Source organism: Corvus kubaryi, unplaced genomic scaffold (assembly GCF_017639235.1).
Source record: "Corvus kubaryi isolate FWS band 111438036 unplaced genomic scaffold, C.kubaryi_AGA036_p1.0 37260, whole genome shotgun sequence".
NCBI lineage: Eukaryota > Metazoa > Chordata > Aves > Passeriformes > Corvidae > Corvus > Corvus kubaryi.
The window spans coordinates 4,125,797-4,142,278 of record NW_024581077.1 but is presented as its reverse complement, the minus strand read 5'-3'; the positions used below and the strand labels follow the sequence as shown (position 1 = coordinate 4,142,278).

Below are 16,482 nucleotides of genomic sequence, written 5' to 3'. Positions count from 1 at the left end.
TGCCAAGTACTCAGGACTTTTAGCATGTTCAAATGCAGTGAATGAAGTGAGTGAGGGAGAGGGAATGCAAACTGGCTATTCTTGTGAGAGTCTAATTTATATCAAAGCCTGCTAGGAGAATCCCCTTAGTGTGTCCATCCTGGCTAAAGTGAATTCCTTTAAGTGTCAGCAGAAGCAATGGTCATTTGGTCTTTCAGTCTTTTAAATTCTCTCTTAAGACTCCTTGTGTAACATTACTTTTGATACTGAATATAAGTATGTACTTCATGGGATTAAAAAAGGGCTTCTGCTTCATGAATATTTTCTCTCAACCTTCTGTGAGTCTTGTACTGTGTTCTCTAAACAGGATGTTGAGAGAGTGGTACTTGCAGTTTAGTTCAGACAGCCAGAATCCTAACCTGATACAAGCAAAATACATTATTAGAGATTTGCCAAGATGGCCCAGAAACTTTAGGTTAGGTATTATATTCCATCTGAAATAATTAGGATACGCTCTTAACACCAGACTGAAAATCCTATTCTTTGCTTTGTTCATAATAAGCTGAGTGCTGTAGTTGATCCTTAGAAAGCAATGTCTTGCAGTATGCAGCTGATCTCTTCTCCCAGTTCACCACTGTTTCTCACACCAGGCACCCCCTGTAATGGCCTATCCTGCCACAACGCCTACAGGAATGATGGGCTACGTGATGGTGAGTGGAATTCCTACAGCTCCAAGCAGGCAGATGCTGTGTATTGTTTGATGGCTTATAGTTTGGTAGCTCTTGTTTTCCTGAACTATTCTACTGAAGACTGAATTTCAGCTCCCATTCATTTATTCTTCACCAAATTATTAACTTCTGGTTTTCTGAACCACTTACATGGTGTTTGTCTGAAATTGTCTGCTCTTCCTTACTTCACTTGTTTTTTAAATAAACTTCTTAAAATGGAACTAGATCATCTTAAAGGTCTCTTCCAGCCCAAACCATTCCGTGATTCTATGAAAATTAAGAGTGTCTGTTCTTGGTGGTCTTTATTGGCATAGAAGTAAGTGTATCATAGAAGTAAGTTTATCATGTCAGTATAAATAGCTGCTTTCAGAACAGAAATGTTTTCTTGGTGAAGTGAAACCTTCCTTAAATACCTTCTGCTGAGGTTGGGAGCAAGTATCTGTGATGATTAATGCTACAAAAGTGCAAGTTTGTGACACTGCAATATGGTGTGGTTTTGGTTGAGAATTGGATCTCTTAGTGACACACCAATACTGCCAGGCTTTTGACATAAACTTGACCTTCCTGCTTTTTGCTCTGAAAATTTTTGTTCTTACCTTAAATTTTAAAACATTTCTGAAATGATATGCCTTAGCTCTTCTTTTTAGTATGATTTTGATGCAGCACAGCTTTCCTGAGTGAATAAAAGGCAAGAAAACTTCCTTCAAGCAGTTAGTCTATTAAATGCCTCACAGATTAAAGGGGAAAAAAAAGTTTCATCATATAACCAAATTAGTTTAATGACTTATAACTTGTATATGCTCAGTAAGTGAACTGCAGAAGTAGCCACCTGTGTTCTTGAGGGCCTCTTGGGAGAGTATCGTATCTCATATCATATCATATCATTCCCCATTACCCATCCATGAACTCCCATATTCTTCATCAAAGCTGTTATGGTTAAACTAACGTTAGTGTGGATTCAAACTTTGCACTTACACTTGGGTCAGCAGCAGGGGAAGGTGACATATGTGGTGTATGGGAAGTAATCTTTCTTACGTCAAGCAACTTTCATTGTGGGGTTTAAATGCCAATATGAAATGGGCACTGAAATTAAGGAGCTGTAGCTCTGTTACCTTGAGTTGCTGCTGCTTGTTCAAACACGTGCAGTATCTGAGCAGATGGGTGAGATGGGTCATTACAGAATGACCAGTGGGCTCCATGGCACATCCTGAAATCTGCCCTGGCTCATTCAGACTTTATGCAGGACATTTACCATGAGGAATCTCTGAAATGTTGACTCAATTTACAACCCTTGCTGTAAAACCTTGTTCCTAAAAGCAGTGGGGACCATAGTTCTGAGGATGGTCTTCTCTAAGTGCAGGCTTTTCCCTTGGTGTGAGCATGCTGGGACAGGCAGCTTCCTTAGAGCCATAGCGCTGCGCCTGGGCATTCCCTGGCTGCTGCTTCCTGTGTCTTCCTTGGGCCAGCAGTTGTTCAGTTGTTCTTACATTTTTTTATAGGGTGTTTTCATCAGAGTCAGTTTCTTGAATGGGTTCACCCTGTGATTGCCCAAACGGCTGGTTGGCATGATAGGAGGAGTACCACCACCACCAGGATTAGTCTGGGAAAAGCTGGCTGGAATGGGGATTGCTTCAGTAGGACTGCTGCTGGCTGTCAACCCAAGCCTGAGGGGAATGCCAAAAGCGGTGCCAGAGATGGGCATCTGTGTTAAATATAACCTGACTTGTAGGGCCATTAATACACATTAAACTCGTAATTTGGCTCAGCTGGAGTGTTGGTAACACTTTGATTGCATAATGACTTAACATTAATTGCACGTACAGCTCTCAGTTTTCAGTTTTGTCCTGAACTCTATCAGCACTGCACTGCTATCTGTAAAACTGTGCTTGTGCGGTCAGAGGCAGTCAGGGAAGTGCTGTCTGACCTCGCTTTTGAGAGCCAGAAGGACCAGCACAAATGCTTGTCTAACAAGTGTTTTAGTGCTTCGGATCTTTGCAGCAGGAGATTGAATGGGCTCAGTTGTTATTGAGAGAATTCCTTGGAAAGGTTCTAATGTTCCTTTCTGGTAACCTTCTTTGCAGAATATTGTAGAAGGATCTCACGTGATTGCGTATCTCAAATATGACCAAAACTTTTCACCCATTTTGCCATTTTCCTTTATTTCCATAAAGACTTGCAATGTATTAATGCTGTGTGTGATTTCATGCTGTCTGTGTTTTTTCAGCCATCACAGATGGGAGGCATACCAGTAATGACACAGCCAACTTTGATATACAGTCAGCCAGTCATGAGACCACCAAATCCCTTTGGCCCTGTACCGGGAGCACAGGTGTGTATATTCAAATTATTGGTGCTGGGAATGAATTACACATGAGGCAGTTTCTTTAAAAGTATATTTAATATGTTAATTTTTTACATAGATATAATTGTTTCTTATTTGTGTTGGACAAATTATTCACAACCCCAGCGGTTCATGGGAGGCTTGCTTCCTATCTGCTTGTATCCATGTTGGCAGCAACAAGTTTGTGTTACCAAAGCAAAGAGGGTAGGTTTTTTTCCAGGCATTGTTTTTCTGGGAATGTGTCAATGACAAAGGACAAGAAAAGTTGATGTCTGTGCTCTTTGCTGAAGATGGGCTTTTTCCCCAAAGTCATGTTCCATGCTGCTTTACCCTCAAGAGTGTGGCTTTGTGAGATTGGCTATTACAGCTTTTTCTTAAGTATTTGTGTCACTGTTCTTTCCCTTGTTACACTTAAAAGCATCAGATTATAAAGTAGCCAAGGTGCAAGGTGTGTGCTTTTATTACAGCATTTGCAGGGGCCGAACAGGGCGTGTGTAGCCTTTTATGTCCATGACTGCATTAGATGGTTTTGAAAAGGTTGTGGAACTAATCTTGGTGAAACCTCAACCCAACACCCAGTTGTTGTTCCTGACCATCTCAGTGGGAGGCACATGACACATCCATCTAGTTTTAACCATGGTGGTCTCCAGTGGGTTTTGTGTTCCTCCATGGTTTTGCAGGAGACTGCATTTGCAGCACAGTGAAGATGTGCAATAGCCAATACCAATCTACCTGGCTTTTGCCTGTTAAGTGCTACCTTAAATGGAGTGTTCCTTAAAATCCCCTGGTTACCTGTTTCTGGGGATGTGTTGTGTCCAGATTCATTACCTAAACCACTGGAATGAGTGTGCTGAAGGGCCACTCTGAATTGACTGCATCAATACTGGAGTTAAATACATACCTGTTACTGGTTTGTTTTACAAATGTCTGTCACTGGGAAATTTCTATCTGAACTCACTTTTATAACCCAATAGGCATCTGAAAAGAGGGGAGCTTTTTTTACAGTAGGAAAAACATTTTAAAAAATAGGATAAAGAGGATGGATAACCTTGAACACATTCATACTATTTTTGGAAAATTCTGAGATCATTAAGACTTTGTGAACTGCAGTTAGAGGCAGAGCCAAGTTTAGCTGGCAGACTGAAGCTCCAGGATTAACAGTGTGGTTTTACTTAGCCATCAGATGTTTCTTTTTCAAAGTTCACTCTGTACCTCAGACTTCTATTTGAAAAATGAAATATATTGTGCCTGTATTTTGATCTCACTATAAAGAGCTCTGTCTCTATAGGTGACTGTTTGAAAGCATTCATGTATAACTTCACTTAGGTATAGGTTGGTGTAAGTGCAGGGTTTGGGACTAGACTGTGGAGGGAAGAGAATTCAGCAGTAAGCTGGAACTAAAAAGAGCCTCTCAAGCATTTTTCAGTGCCTCCGTGTGATCCTTTAACAAGAAAGGATATTCTGCTGTGTGCTGCCAGTGGGCAGTGTGTCCATTGTCTTCTTTAAAATACGGCCTGGTGGATAGATTTTTTTTTTTTTAGTATCTTTTTTTTTCAATAGCTTTTTCTGAAAGAGATGCTGTTAAATTTCTTTAGCTGGAAATGCAGTTCTCAACTGACTTTTTCTTGGACTTCCAAGAGCTGCTTTTCACATGCACTGTCACTTAAATGATTCGATATTTTTGACATGGGTTTTATACCATTTCAAGAGGACAAATAGTGTTTATGATAGTTTTTAAATACTGACCAAGTAAAAGAATCCTCAAGGATAGGAATTTTTCCTATATTAAAAAAAAAAAAAAATTTGAAGCAATCCTTGAAAAATAAAACCTGCCTACCTGCCTGATGCAGTTATGAGCAGGTAGATGGGTCTGAATACCTCAGTGAGCCTTTCTGCTTCATTTGACATTGCAGGGCGTGGCCTAGGTTGAATCCCAGCTGGCTGTCAGAACAGGAGAAAGAGGAATTAGTCACAAGTGAGGTGTGTAGAGCTATATTTAGTCTCTTATCTGACAGTGTTTGGCTCCTGTGAGAATTAATTTCATTGAAAACACACCCTTTGAGTCAGCATTTGCTGTGACCAAGAAGGGTTTTCCCTGAGACACACAGTCTGTGTTGCTGGAAGGTGTTGAGTTTTCAGAAGCCTGACATCAGTAAAGCATCTTAAATGAAACAAGGGCTGCATGTGAGACCGTCCCCATACACAGCTGAGTTTATTGATGTAAAGCCACGGAGGGGAATTACACTTTTATCACACTGAGCTTACTGTGTGCTAAGTCTTGAGGCTCTTCTGAGGGTGTATTTTGCAGTTTAAGTTTAGTCATTACTCTTGTTGTGCCAGAAATAGAAAAAGGAAAGTAAAAGAAATAGAAATGTGTGTTCTTGGGGTAAGTAAACAAATCTTACAGAATAAATAATGGTTATCTGAAAGGTGCAGAGCTCAGACTGTCCACATGGATCACTGTAAACACCATTATTCTAATACTGGTTTTGTCCATGGCATCATCACTGCCAAAAACAAAATTGGTTTTCGTATTTACTTTTAAAGCACCAGATTATATCACCTCCAGTCTCCCAATAGATCTTGGGTGTTGTCTACAGTAAAGGAAGCTGAAGGTACTTAAAAGCATGATGACAGATATGAAGTTGTTGCCAAAAATTTTGTTGCCAAGTTGTAGTGAGTTGAGAACAGACTGGGAAAATAGGTGTCTTAATGTTGTCCAGTTTCTGTATGAATTAAGCTGTTGTTCCTAACTTGATACTCTCAAGGATTAGTCTTAATAAATACATTTTTTCTATCTCTAGATATACCTGTTTTGCTTCTCTTCCAAGTGTTCTCTTTACGTGCTTGCAACTTTTTTTTCCTAATTGTTGCAGTTAAGAGCAAGGGTAGTTCGGTTTTTAAGGGCAAAATAATTTAAAATAATTGAGAATGGAACTAGAGCAGTCGCTTCTTTGAAAATCTGAGTGCAGAAGGCATTCATAGGTTTGAAAGGTGTGTAATTTTTCTTTGAAAATATTTTAGGGTCAGTATTTCCTGCCTGAGAAAGAAATAAGTTTTCATCATGATATAACAGTGGGCATTACTCACTGCAAACTATTCCATGGTGCTATCCAGAGCAGTGAGAATGGTTGGAGTTGATTACATTGTAGCTGGTGAGGGGGAAGTGTGTGTGTATGTCTGAGGAGGGGGCAGGCTGAATCAGTGGTTCAAGCAGAGGGATGGCAGATGTGATACAGTACAGCAAATGCAGAATGTTCCAGACAAGCCAGCTCTGACTGATGTACAGGGGCTGGAATGTAGCTGCCCATCCCAAGGCCTGAGTGTTGCAATGTGCAGCAGCTGGGCTTGACTGTTAAACCAGCAATGATGTTGTGTTGGCCAATATAAAATGGTACAGTCATGACAAATCCGTGTGCCTTCACATGTCACATGTTCTGGTGTGGTTGTCCCCAGAAGGACATAGCCTTAGGAGGGGGAAGCAGATGGGTAGTGCAAAATTTAGTATTTAAAATAGAATAAAGAAACCACTCAGCCTCCTGCTAACATCTGTTGTAACACTGCAGTTGTTAACACAGCCAGTTGTACAGGGCAAGTAGCAGGAGTGATCACCTGGGTGATGGAGAATAGTAAATGTGCAAATGAGTAAGTTGGTTTGGAGGGTGGCTGTGTTTTGTGGTTGTTTTTTGGCTGGGTGTAGGCGGGGTTTTTTTGAGGAGTGTTTGAAACTATAGGAAAGAGGGTATGAAGTTCGGGACAGATTTATGCCAGAAAGTAGACCTTACAGATGCTTGCTTTGTCACATTACCCCTAAAATATATGCTAAAACAACTGGACAGACTTGTTTCATGGGAAGCCAGAATGTAGCTAATGATGGGAATCAGCCCAGTGCTCGCTTGTGGTTCTTAGGTTTTACTGTGAGTTCAGGGAGCTTTGCCTTTGTTGGAGGCAGTGAGAAGTGAGGCTGATGTTGGAGGTGAGACTGAGCTGTCTGAGCAGTGCAGTGCATTTCACATCACACAAGCTCTGGGCAATAGGGGCACCAAATTCTCTGCTCCAGTTAGATCAGCACTAGAGAAATGGATGGGCAGTGCTGTTGTTTTAAATGCTTCTCCTTAGAAACTGCTAAGGTTGGTCCTGGTTTTCAGATCTGTTTATAAACAGTAATCTGGAGAGGTGCAATGTAGGACCATGTATTTTTTTTAGGCATCCTTTTTAATAATTAGAGAAATCTTGTTAAAATATGTATTTACTGCAGGATGCTGTGTCTTGTTGGAATTTAACTGTGGCATCTAGGTAATAGTGTTGTCAGGTTTTTTTCTCAGATTTTAATCTGAACAGGCTTCCTGAAATTTCCCCTATGTCTGGTTACATGCTGATGTTGCACAAGTGATTCTAACCTACCAGTCTTCCACACTGCTTTCAAACTGGGACATTACTTTGGACTTGATATGAGTTGGAGATTTGCCAACTTAGTTTGATAGGACTTTTAATATGTGACTTCAAGGCATTTGACCATGAAGAGGAAGAATGTCTCCTGAAATCAAATGGCAGTAGGCATGTCTTGCTGAAGTTAGGACTATTGGACCATATCACTAGTCTGCCTCAAATCCTGGAGAGTGGTGGGATGTGCTGGGCTATGGCTTTCCAAAGGGAAGAACCAGGTTTAAGAGGGGAAATTCTGACATTCTGAAACTGCTTCTCAAGCATTTCCCATTCTCTCTCATGACTTTTCCATAATCTATTTATGGTGACTGGATCTGAGTACCCCATTGGGAGTGGAGTTTCGGGAGGAGATGAAGATTCCAATGTAGATCAAGCATGTACTGATCCTGAAGAAGTCCTTCTGCTCATGTGGTTTTTGAGATAGACATTCATGTGAATAATTTAAACATGCAATGGCAGTATTTCCACTCTGAGTACTTCTGCAAGCAAATCCCATAAGCAGATGCCCTGTCATGCATAGGTCGGCAGGTGCCTGGCATTTCCAAAGGGAAAGATCTTCATGGAATGTTTTTTGCCATGGGCATGGAGTGCAAGTGACTCGGTTCTGAACAAACTGTTCCAGTGAAGAACCCAAACTGGAGGATGCTGACTTTGATTTGTAACTGCAAAAACATGCATATTCTACCCAGAGGGAGGGCAAATAGGATTTAATAAATCACCATTTATAACGGGAGAAGTACTAACACAGAAGGAAAAATCAACAAATAGCAGATACTCCTGCAAGTACAGCCTCCAGATTATTGGTCCTTCCCAGCAGCAGCAGCTGGAATGCCAATATTACCCACCTCTAATTTATGTGCTTTATATGACTGAGTTTGTGGTGTGGTGCTTTAGGTACATGGCTGTAGGGTGCAATTTTTATGAGTGTACAGACTCAGTCACAGTCTTCATTTCTCACCTAAAACGGCCACAGTAGCAGTTGAAACTCATCTTTTTTCCTTTTTTTTTTTTTTTTCCTCCTACTCACAGAGTATATCCCATGTTCTCCTTCTAGGTCCCAAATTGAGAATTATCTATTATCTGCTGTCCAGCCTCTTTTTATAGGCATCCTGCTATGACATGAAAATATGCTGAGAGCTATTCCTTCTGGAGAAACCATCTGGAAAGCTGCCATGCTCTGGCCAGACCCCCAGCATCATCTCTCCCTGCTAGGCTGTAGTTTTCCCAGTAAAGCAGGGAGAGAACTAACCTGTTTCACAGGAATCAGGCTGAATGTTTTGTTTCTTCTTTTGAAGAAAACTGCTGTGAAAGTGTGAGGTTATCTGCTTGTTTGGCAAATGCTACTGGCATTTCCTTTCTGGAGGGTCATGTCCAGCTTGTTTCTGCATTACACCAACCATTGAAGAGGCTTTGTTTCCCATATGACCAAACACCTTGTTTTAATAGTTGATTTCTGCCAAGTTTGCCTCTTAACCTCCCTTGTCCTTTCATTACACGTTCAGCTTTCATATTCTGTCATTCTGAGACCTTGTTTTCTTTTTCTTTCCCTTTCTCTGTCGTCTTTCTTACTAGCTGTCTGCAGCATCCAGCCCTTCCAGTCAGAGTCCTCACAGAGCCTCAGGAAAGGATCCCTTTGCAGAGCTCTCTCTCCAGGATTTCTTGTAGAACAACTTAGGTATTGTCCATTTTTCTGGGGAGATGCTGGTGTTTGTGATATGCAACAAAAATAAAGTTCTAATTCAAGTTTTATTAACATGGCTAGAACTGTTTCTGAAGGAAATAAAACCAAATCTTGTTGAGTTGGAAGCACTGTGGAAGTGACTTGGAAACTGTGTATTTAACTTCAGCAGTTTAAAGGCTGGCTGAATGTTTTTGCTTCAGTCCATTGGAAATGGAACCAGCTCATGTGGTACTTGCTGCAGCTAGGGAGAAGGAACTGGTGCTGCCTGGTATTTACCATCTCATCAGGACAATGTTCGGAGTTCCCCGTTAGCAGCAGAGCCCTGAGTGCTGCTGGCAGAGTGCTCGTGCGCTTCCCCGTGGCTTGAGCAGAGAGTTCCCTTTGTGCAGGAGGAGGTGCTTGTTTCACATGTGCCAGGGATCCATTTTGGTACAGAGGTGCACTGGAGGAGTTGTGTTGTTTTTTACCAGTCAGGGGCAGGTGGGAATTAAATAGTAAAATGAGTGAAAACATGACAAAGAAATTCAAGAATTCATAGTATAAAGAGAGAGTAGGGTTATTGCACACACCAGCTGCTTTTCTTTGTGCGCATCCTCTGGTTCAACATGAAGAATGACCCCGAGTTCTCTTCATAACGGTGTTGGTCTGTGTTAAGCTGCTGCTGGTGACAATATTGCATGGATAACTAGGTGGGTTTTATTTTGAATGCAGAGATGTTCCAAAGGCTGGTGTCGTTGGAAGAACATCCTGATGGCTTTTGGTTGTTTCCTGGCCCTGATTTTTAAAAATATTTTATTTCTATTCAAAACTTCAGTTCATGGGGTAGCTTGGGCATCAGAAGAATGGAAATGTTTGAAGAAAACAGGTTTATAATGAAGCCATACTTCTGTTGGATGTTAACCCAAGGGTTTTTCATCTTTCCAGATTCAGTTTATGTAACTGTGTTAGATGGAAGAGAAAGGAACGTTTCCAAAAAGATGTGCTCAGCAGTAAACTCCCACTTCCAGGAAAAAAAATGAACTTCAGTCTCTTAAACTCTCCTCTTCCATTAAGTGATGCAGCGAAATGATGAAGACCAATGAAGGAAGCTGGGACACCTCCATAAGAAGACATCAGTACACAACACAAAGCCAGGAATTGCCATGAATTAAGACCAAGATCTATTTTTGTCCTGGTGACTAACACGTCAGTACTCTCAGCTTCTAATAATATCCTTAATTGGTAACGTATGAAGAGAAGCCTTTATTCTGGAAATTGATATTGGTGTTTGGAAATGCTGTCTGGATTGGAGATGTCGTTTACCGTAACTCGAAACACAACTCTGGGCAGGGGAGGGTCAAATCCTAACTCTTAATTCTGCAGTTACCTTTTCTTCAGTCCTCACAAATGTAGGCACAGCAGTAATGGAAATTAACTTTTTTTAAAAATTATATATTCAGTTTGCAGTAGACATTCCTTATGTATTATTGTTTGTATTTATTTATGATTATCAATTTAACATTAATATTGTATCAAAAAAAACCTCCTTATGAAAATGAGTATGGATGTATACAGTATGTCTGATTTTTATCCACAAAGAATGAATCTGATTCAGAATGCTTTTCAGCTGACATACAGAGCACTAAATATTTTAAAGGTCTGAATCTAATGAATTCTCAGTATATATGGGAATTAGGGAAGAGCTGTAAAACGCATTAATCCTTATAGTCAGTTCTGTGCCTAGGATTTTGCAAGGGAACAGTTAACTGACTAGAAGAAGCACTACATTTTTAATTCAGCATTAGTGCATTGGGAAGGAACTTTATTGCTTTGTGCTTGGCATGTCATTATTTTTACATTTGACATTATAAGGCCTTTCCAAAATGAATGTGAGGAATTGCTTTCACTTTAAGACTTTCCTTCTTTTCTGTAAAAAAAAAAAATAAATCAAGGTGTTGTGTGTTGGGGGGGGAAAGCCTTTTCATTTGGCTCGTGCCATGTTTATGATCATGTAACTTTTAAAGTAAAAAAGGGGAAGTAGCTTCCTTACATATGTCTAGTGGGTATTTAGTTCATGAGGAATTAAAGTAGCGCTGTTGATCGGTGCTTTGTGTAAATACATCATAACTTTTGGGTGGAGTGGGGCCTTCAGAAGGATAGTCAATGATATGAAAGCAATTCTGTACATGAATTAAGCATACTTGCTGCATTGTCTCTGCAGATTCTATTTTTGTTTAAAATATTAAAATGTATGTTAGCAAAAATGGGTGGATTTTCAAATAAAATGCAGCTTCCACAGAACTTTTGTTACGGTATGAAAGTCTGAGGTGCTTTTTTTCTTTTTGCTGCTTAAAATGTGCACTGATAATTGCTTTGTTTACTTAATAAAATACCAAATGTATTTCATACATGCATATTGTATTGCAGGAAGTGCAGCACTCTGATCCTGTGGCTGACGTGATCCATGCAGCCTCTTCTCTGGGCTGTCGTCACAGACAGCCTCAGTGTTCCAGTAACAAGGTGTCTCCTTCTTCCTGACCTAACGTGATATTTTACCATTTCTAGTTTTTCAAAATATTCACGGCAATAAACTTGTACTGTTTATAACTGAGCAAGAAGCATAAATATGTCCCCAAAAATTATTATTATTATTATTATCTTCCCTAATCTTCCAGCAGAAGGTAGTGCTGGAAAAGCTATGAACAGTTTGCTGAGACCATCTTCTGCAGTTAGACACAGGGAGAGCTGATAGAAGTGGATAGTTGTCAGAAGCCTCGCAACAGCCTGAGGCTTGTCCTGGAGGCCTGGGAATCATAAACTGAGCAATACAGGTTGGTAGATGTAAAATTTCTTTCCAAAAGCATGAATAAAAAAACCCTGACCCTGTTACAGAGTATGTAATGCACACACCCAGATCTGGGGAGTTTCATACAGAGTTTACTAAAATTTTGCCTTCCTACCATTGAGGCTTTCAGTGCCCTCAGAGAGCAACTCAATTTTGCTTGTGGTCAGAATATAAAAAAGGTGAATTGTCTGAATTGGGGGTGAGCTGGAAAAAAAGGGGGCACATCTGTGACCTCTTAGCTACATCAGTAACTGCCATGGTACAGATTGTTCTGAAACACAGATCCAGACCTTGCGTGAAGGAAGAAGGTAGACCTTCGTCCTCCTCCAGAGCCTGATGTGCTGCGTTATGGTAAAACAGTTGCCAACCTTCTTTTTAGGTCTGTAGTGCTCTCTGCAGAGTCTAATTTGAGGCTTTTGGCTGAGGATAGATCTGTGTTCCTAGATCTCTTTGATCCCTTGGACCCTTTGTGCAGCTGTGGACTTGAGGGTGCCAATCATGAAAGCGCCAAAGAATTGCAAACACCCAGAGCCATGTCTTCTGCAGGGATGATGAACTCCTGTTACCCTTTAGTGGTTGCTCATTGTTGCTCTGTGTTCCTTGAAGCAGCTGCTGTGCAGATTAGGCTTTCTTGCTGAAGGCCTTGCTAAAAACCCTTGCTTTTTGGTTTACTCTTTGGAGACAAACTGGCTTGGGAATTTTCCTGAGTAGTATTTTCTCATTTGCTTTGTTCCCAGTTGGTATGTTTGCTTTCAGTATCACTGACATAACACTCAGTTTAGCTTAATTTAAAAAGCACAGCGCACAGACGTATTTTGTTTTTTAATTACTGGCACTTTTTAATAACGGGGGGGTTGTGAAAACCTGGTTCTCTTCAGAATTGAGTTGAAAGGCTGTTTAGTCTACACGAGCAAACTGTGTAGGGAAGCTGCTGCCCCTAGCAAGCAGGGGAGGATGGAGTGCTTTGTTAGAGGGATGTGGTTCCTCTTAAAGCTCTGTGTAGGGAGCTGGTGTGTCAGAATAACCACAATTTTTTTTTTTTTTTTTTTTAATCGGGGACTTATATAATGAAAACAAGTGGATTTACCTCTTGAGACAATTACTCTTGCCAGAACAAGAACTTGAACAGCTCCTGAGTTTTCTAACAGCCCAAGTGTAGAGTCTTCATCTGAAGACACATCTAAATTCCTTCTCTGCTTCTCTTCTTTGTTTCAAAGTCACAACAAACTAAACTGAGCTGTACCTCAGGACATGTTTAAAGGCTGTCTTTGCATGCCTTTGTGACATCAGAGGTTCCATTCAGCCAACTGCCAGAGTAAGTCACAGATGTTCCCAGCTGCCAAACAGCCCTTCAGCAAGAAAAAGGGACAGGGTGAAGCCCTACATCTTTCATTAGACAAAAAGGGCCAGTTTCCAGAGCCTGACACAAATTTTGTAGCAACACAAATAAATTGCAGCTTAAAGGCCGTGACATAATTGAGATAAAGATTGTGGCAGAGAAATGAGAATTAAGTGCTAAAAACACTGGGAATGATAGTAAATGCTGATGGGAGCGGAAGATTGACAAGATAATATGAGGGGCAGTGAAAAAATCTGCTGAATACAGACAAAAGAGCAGTGCTAATGGGAGCATATGTAAACTGAAGAAGAGCTTTCTCCTTGGCCTGTTGTCAGCCTCTTGGCTTGACCTTTGGAGCTCTCACACCGCAGTGGAGAGAGCAGAAACAGGCTTGACATCTTCCACTCAGTTTGCCCAACAAGAAAAATCTGTGAGCTGCTGCTGTTTTCCAAGTTCAAACTGGAGAGCAGAGGGACAAACTGATTGTTCAGCTGGCTGAATCAAGAGAATGAGTGAGGAAGAGAGAACCCTGGGCAGGTTCCCTGAAGGTGTAACATTGCTGCCACCCACTCAGCACCTTTTTTTACCTGAAGGTTGAGTAATACTATGGGAGATGGGCTCCCCAAGACAACAGATAAGTCTAGGAGTGAGTAAAGCATATTTAATTCTTTTCTTGCTTCTCTGATGATGAAATTTCCTGAAGCAAAGATCAAAAAGCCTTGGAACAAAGAACCAACTTCCTTAAAATTCTATGGGAGGTGATAATGGTACAGAGATTGTGTTGGAGGCAAGCATAGTGCTTTGGATATCCGGCAGCTGCAGTACACAAGGAACACTGAGGTCTTGGGTTTATTTTCATAGCGTGGATCTCTGCTTTGTTCTTGGTGGTAACTCCTGAACTTCCTTGGGCCGGCTGCAGCAATTGCCCAAGTACTGGGGTTTTTTTTATTTTATTTTTATTATTTGATATAATTTTAGCCTCTTGTTTCACTTTAATCACTAAAAGTGAGGAAAGATCCAGCGCCATGTTAAATCCCAGTTTTCAGCATGGCTCAATGTTCAGTTGTCCACATATGGGAACAGTTGTTGGCATCTTGTTACCATGTCATGTCCTAAAACAATATGGTGTTTGTGGGAGACTGCAGAACGTGAGCTCTGAGATGTAGTATTGCAAAAAACATCCTTACTTTCACAGTTGACTCAAAATCCAAGGAAAAGCCTTTTTTCAGAGGAACATCCAGCTGCAAAACATCAGTGGCTAGAGATGCTAACACCATTAGATTCTCTGTTCTGTGCTTATTGCTATAGTGTAACTTTTTAGTCCATTAGCTTCTGCCTTGACCTTATTCTGGCAAACTCCTTTTAGCCCACAGAAGCAGAGTGTTTAATAACTTCACCCTCAGAAAGCAGCCAAACAAGAACAAATGCTGCAGAACGAGTCTCTTATCCTCATTTCCCAAAACGTGCAGGTCTGAACCTGTGGCAAGATTGCCTTGTTATATAACCTCGCTGCAGTGGAGGCTGCAAACCTTGCAAAAACCAGACCAAAACTGAAGTCACCCACATTCCCTGCAGCTCGGGCTGAGGGAGATCATACCAGCACAGCCAGACTATAAAGCAACACAGTCCAGTTGTTCAGAGTTCAAGCCAGCAGAGTGCTGAGGCAAGTAGCTCCTATTATCACGGGAGTGGATACAGGCTCTCAGCACACCCCTCCCCATTGTGCTTTTTAGGCCTTCCATGGATTGATGTTTCTCACTTCCAGCACATGGACCTCAGTTCTATTAAAAGTTTTTATTTCCATGCAATTTGAGTGATGCTTCTATTTCCTTAATTTTGAATTCCAAGGAATACTTGTTGGGGTTTTTTCTTCCTGTTGAAACAGCAAGTTTCTTTGAGCTGTGCTCTAGTTAAATACATAACTCCAGCTCAGTGGAAGCTTAGCTTGGATTATAGTTGTGGAGACACCTGGACCCTTGCTTGTATCCTAGAGTTGTCTCGTGCAACAGTAACACAGTAAAGAACAGGTATTTCATAATGCTGGGAGTCCAAAGGTGACTCTAAGTTTGGTCCTAACTGGAGTAGTGAACTCCAAGTGGGGCTTTGAAGGACTGGCTGTGCTGCCAGAAAGTGGACTGATCAGCCCTGTTTTACAACATGCTGCTCATTTCTGAGAGATTTTGCCAGTAACAAATTTATCAAATCCAGATGCCTTGGGTTGAAGACCCAGCTTTCTCCATATGAAAGCCTCGCAGTGGCCTTAATGCTAATCCTGTAGAAATCAAGGGGATTTGGGACACTTCACTAAATATGTTTTGCTGCAGGCTGTTGCTTCTGGCTTGTGCAGGCTGCCTGTGGCTTGTACCCTAATTAGCATGTTTGGGATTTCTTTTTAACTCCCTCTCACCCACAGAGGCAGTTGTGGGAAAAGGCTAAACTGACTGGAGGAGGCAAGAGTTCTGTTTTCCAAGGTGCAGGTTGATGTTGTCCTGCCATATGTCCTGCACATGGTGTTACGCATTATGGGCATAAGCCAAGAGAAGCCCAGAGATGGGTCCTACATTTACACCATTAGAAAATGTAAATCCCCTTTGGGGAGTGGTGGGAAGAAGGAGAGGCCTTTCTTTAACAGAAAAGCCATTCAGCATAAGCCACATTCTGCATCTAAAGGAGAAGCTAAACTAATCACTGAGCAGAACTAATCTCTCTTTCAAATCAGCCATTGCATGGGGCTTGCACTGCACTCAAAGGAAGGCAGGGGAGCCAAGGGGAGGCTTCTGTTGGGTCGCAGACACAGCAGGAGCTGCCCAAGTGCAGATCCCCATTCCCTGGACACTCGAGGGATAGGAATCACCTCAGCCTTCACAGTAACTCCACTGATGGAGGGGGATGTGCAAACCCACTTAACTGTTCACCACATGGCAGAGAAGTGAGAGTCAGTATGAAGTGGAGTCTGCCACCTTTACCTGTCTGCTTGTGATCCCAGCTTGGTCAGTGGAGCCAGAAGAACAGTGGGACTCACCTGCAGCCCAAGGAGACACCTGCTGGGCAGGAACAGCTGAGCATGCTTGGGAAACCAAAAGTGTTTGCACTGAAGTACAGACACACTGAGATACTGCACAGAGATACAAGTTGTTTAAAATG

At 41.4% G+C, this 16,482-nt stretch overlaps 1 protein-coding gene across 11 annotated transcripts in view; it reads left to right on the top strand.

The window, feature by feature from the left end:
* Positions 1-11,560, top strand: part of PICALM (phosphatidylinositol binding clathrin assembly protein) — a 66,573-nt gene extending 55,013 nt beyond the window's left edge. For 8 of the 11 annotated variants that reach the window (XM_042024124.1, XM_042024123.1, XM_042024129.1 and 5 more), the window contains 4 exons: positions 630-689; positions 2,932-3,036; positions 9,067-9,169; positions 10,100-11,560. In XM_042024124.1, the coding sequence (XP_041880058.1) occupies positions 630-689; positions 2,932-3,036; positions 9,067-9,159 (258 nt within the window). In that variant the 3' untranslated portion in view covers positions 9,160-9,169; positions 10,100-11,560. The remainder of the gene's footprint in view (positions 1-629; positions 690-2,931; positions 3,037-9,066; positions 9,170-10,099) is intronic. The other 3 variants (XM_042024127.1, XM_042024126.1, XM_042024134.1) reach the window with 1 other exon arrangement.
* The last annotated feature ends 4,922 nt before the right edge of the window (positions 11,561-16,482 follow it).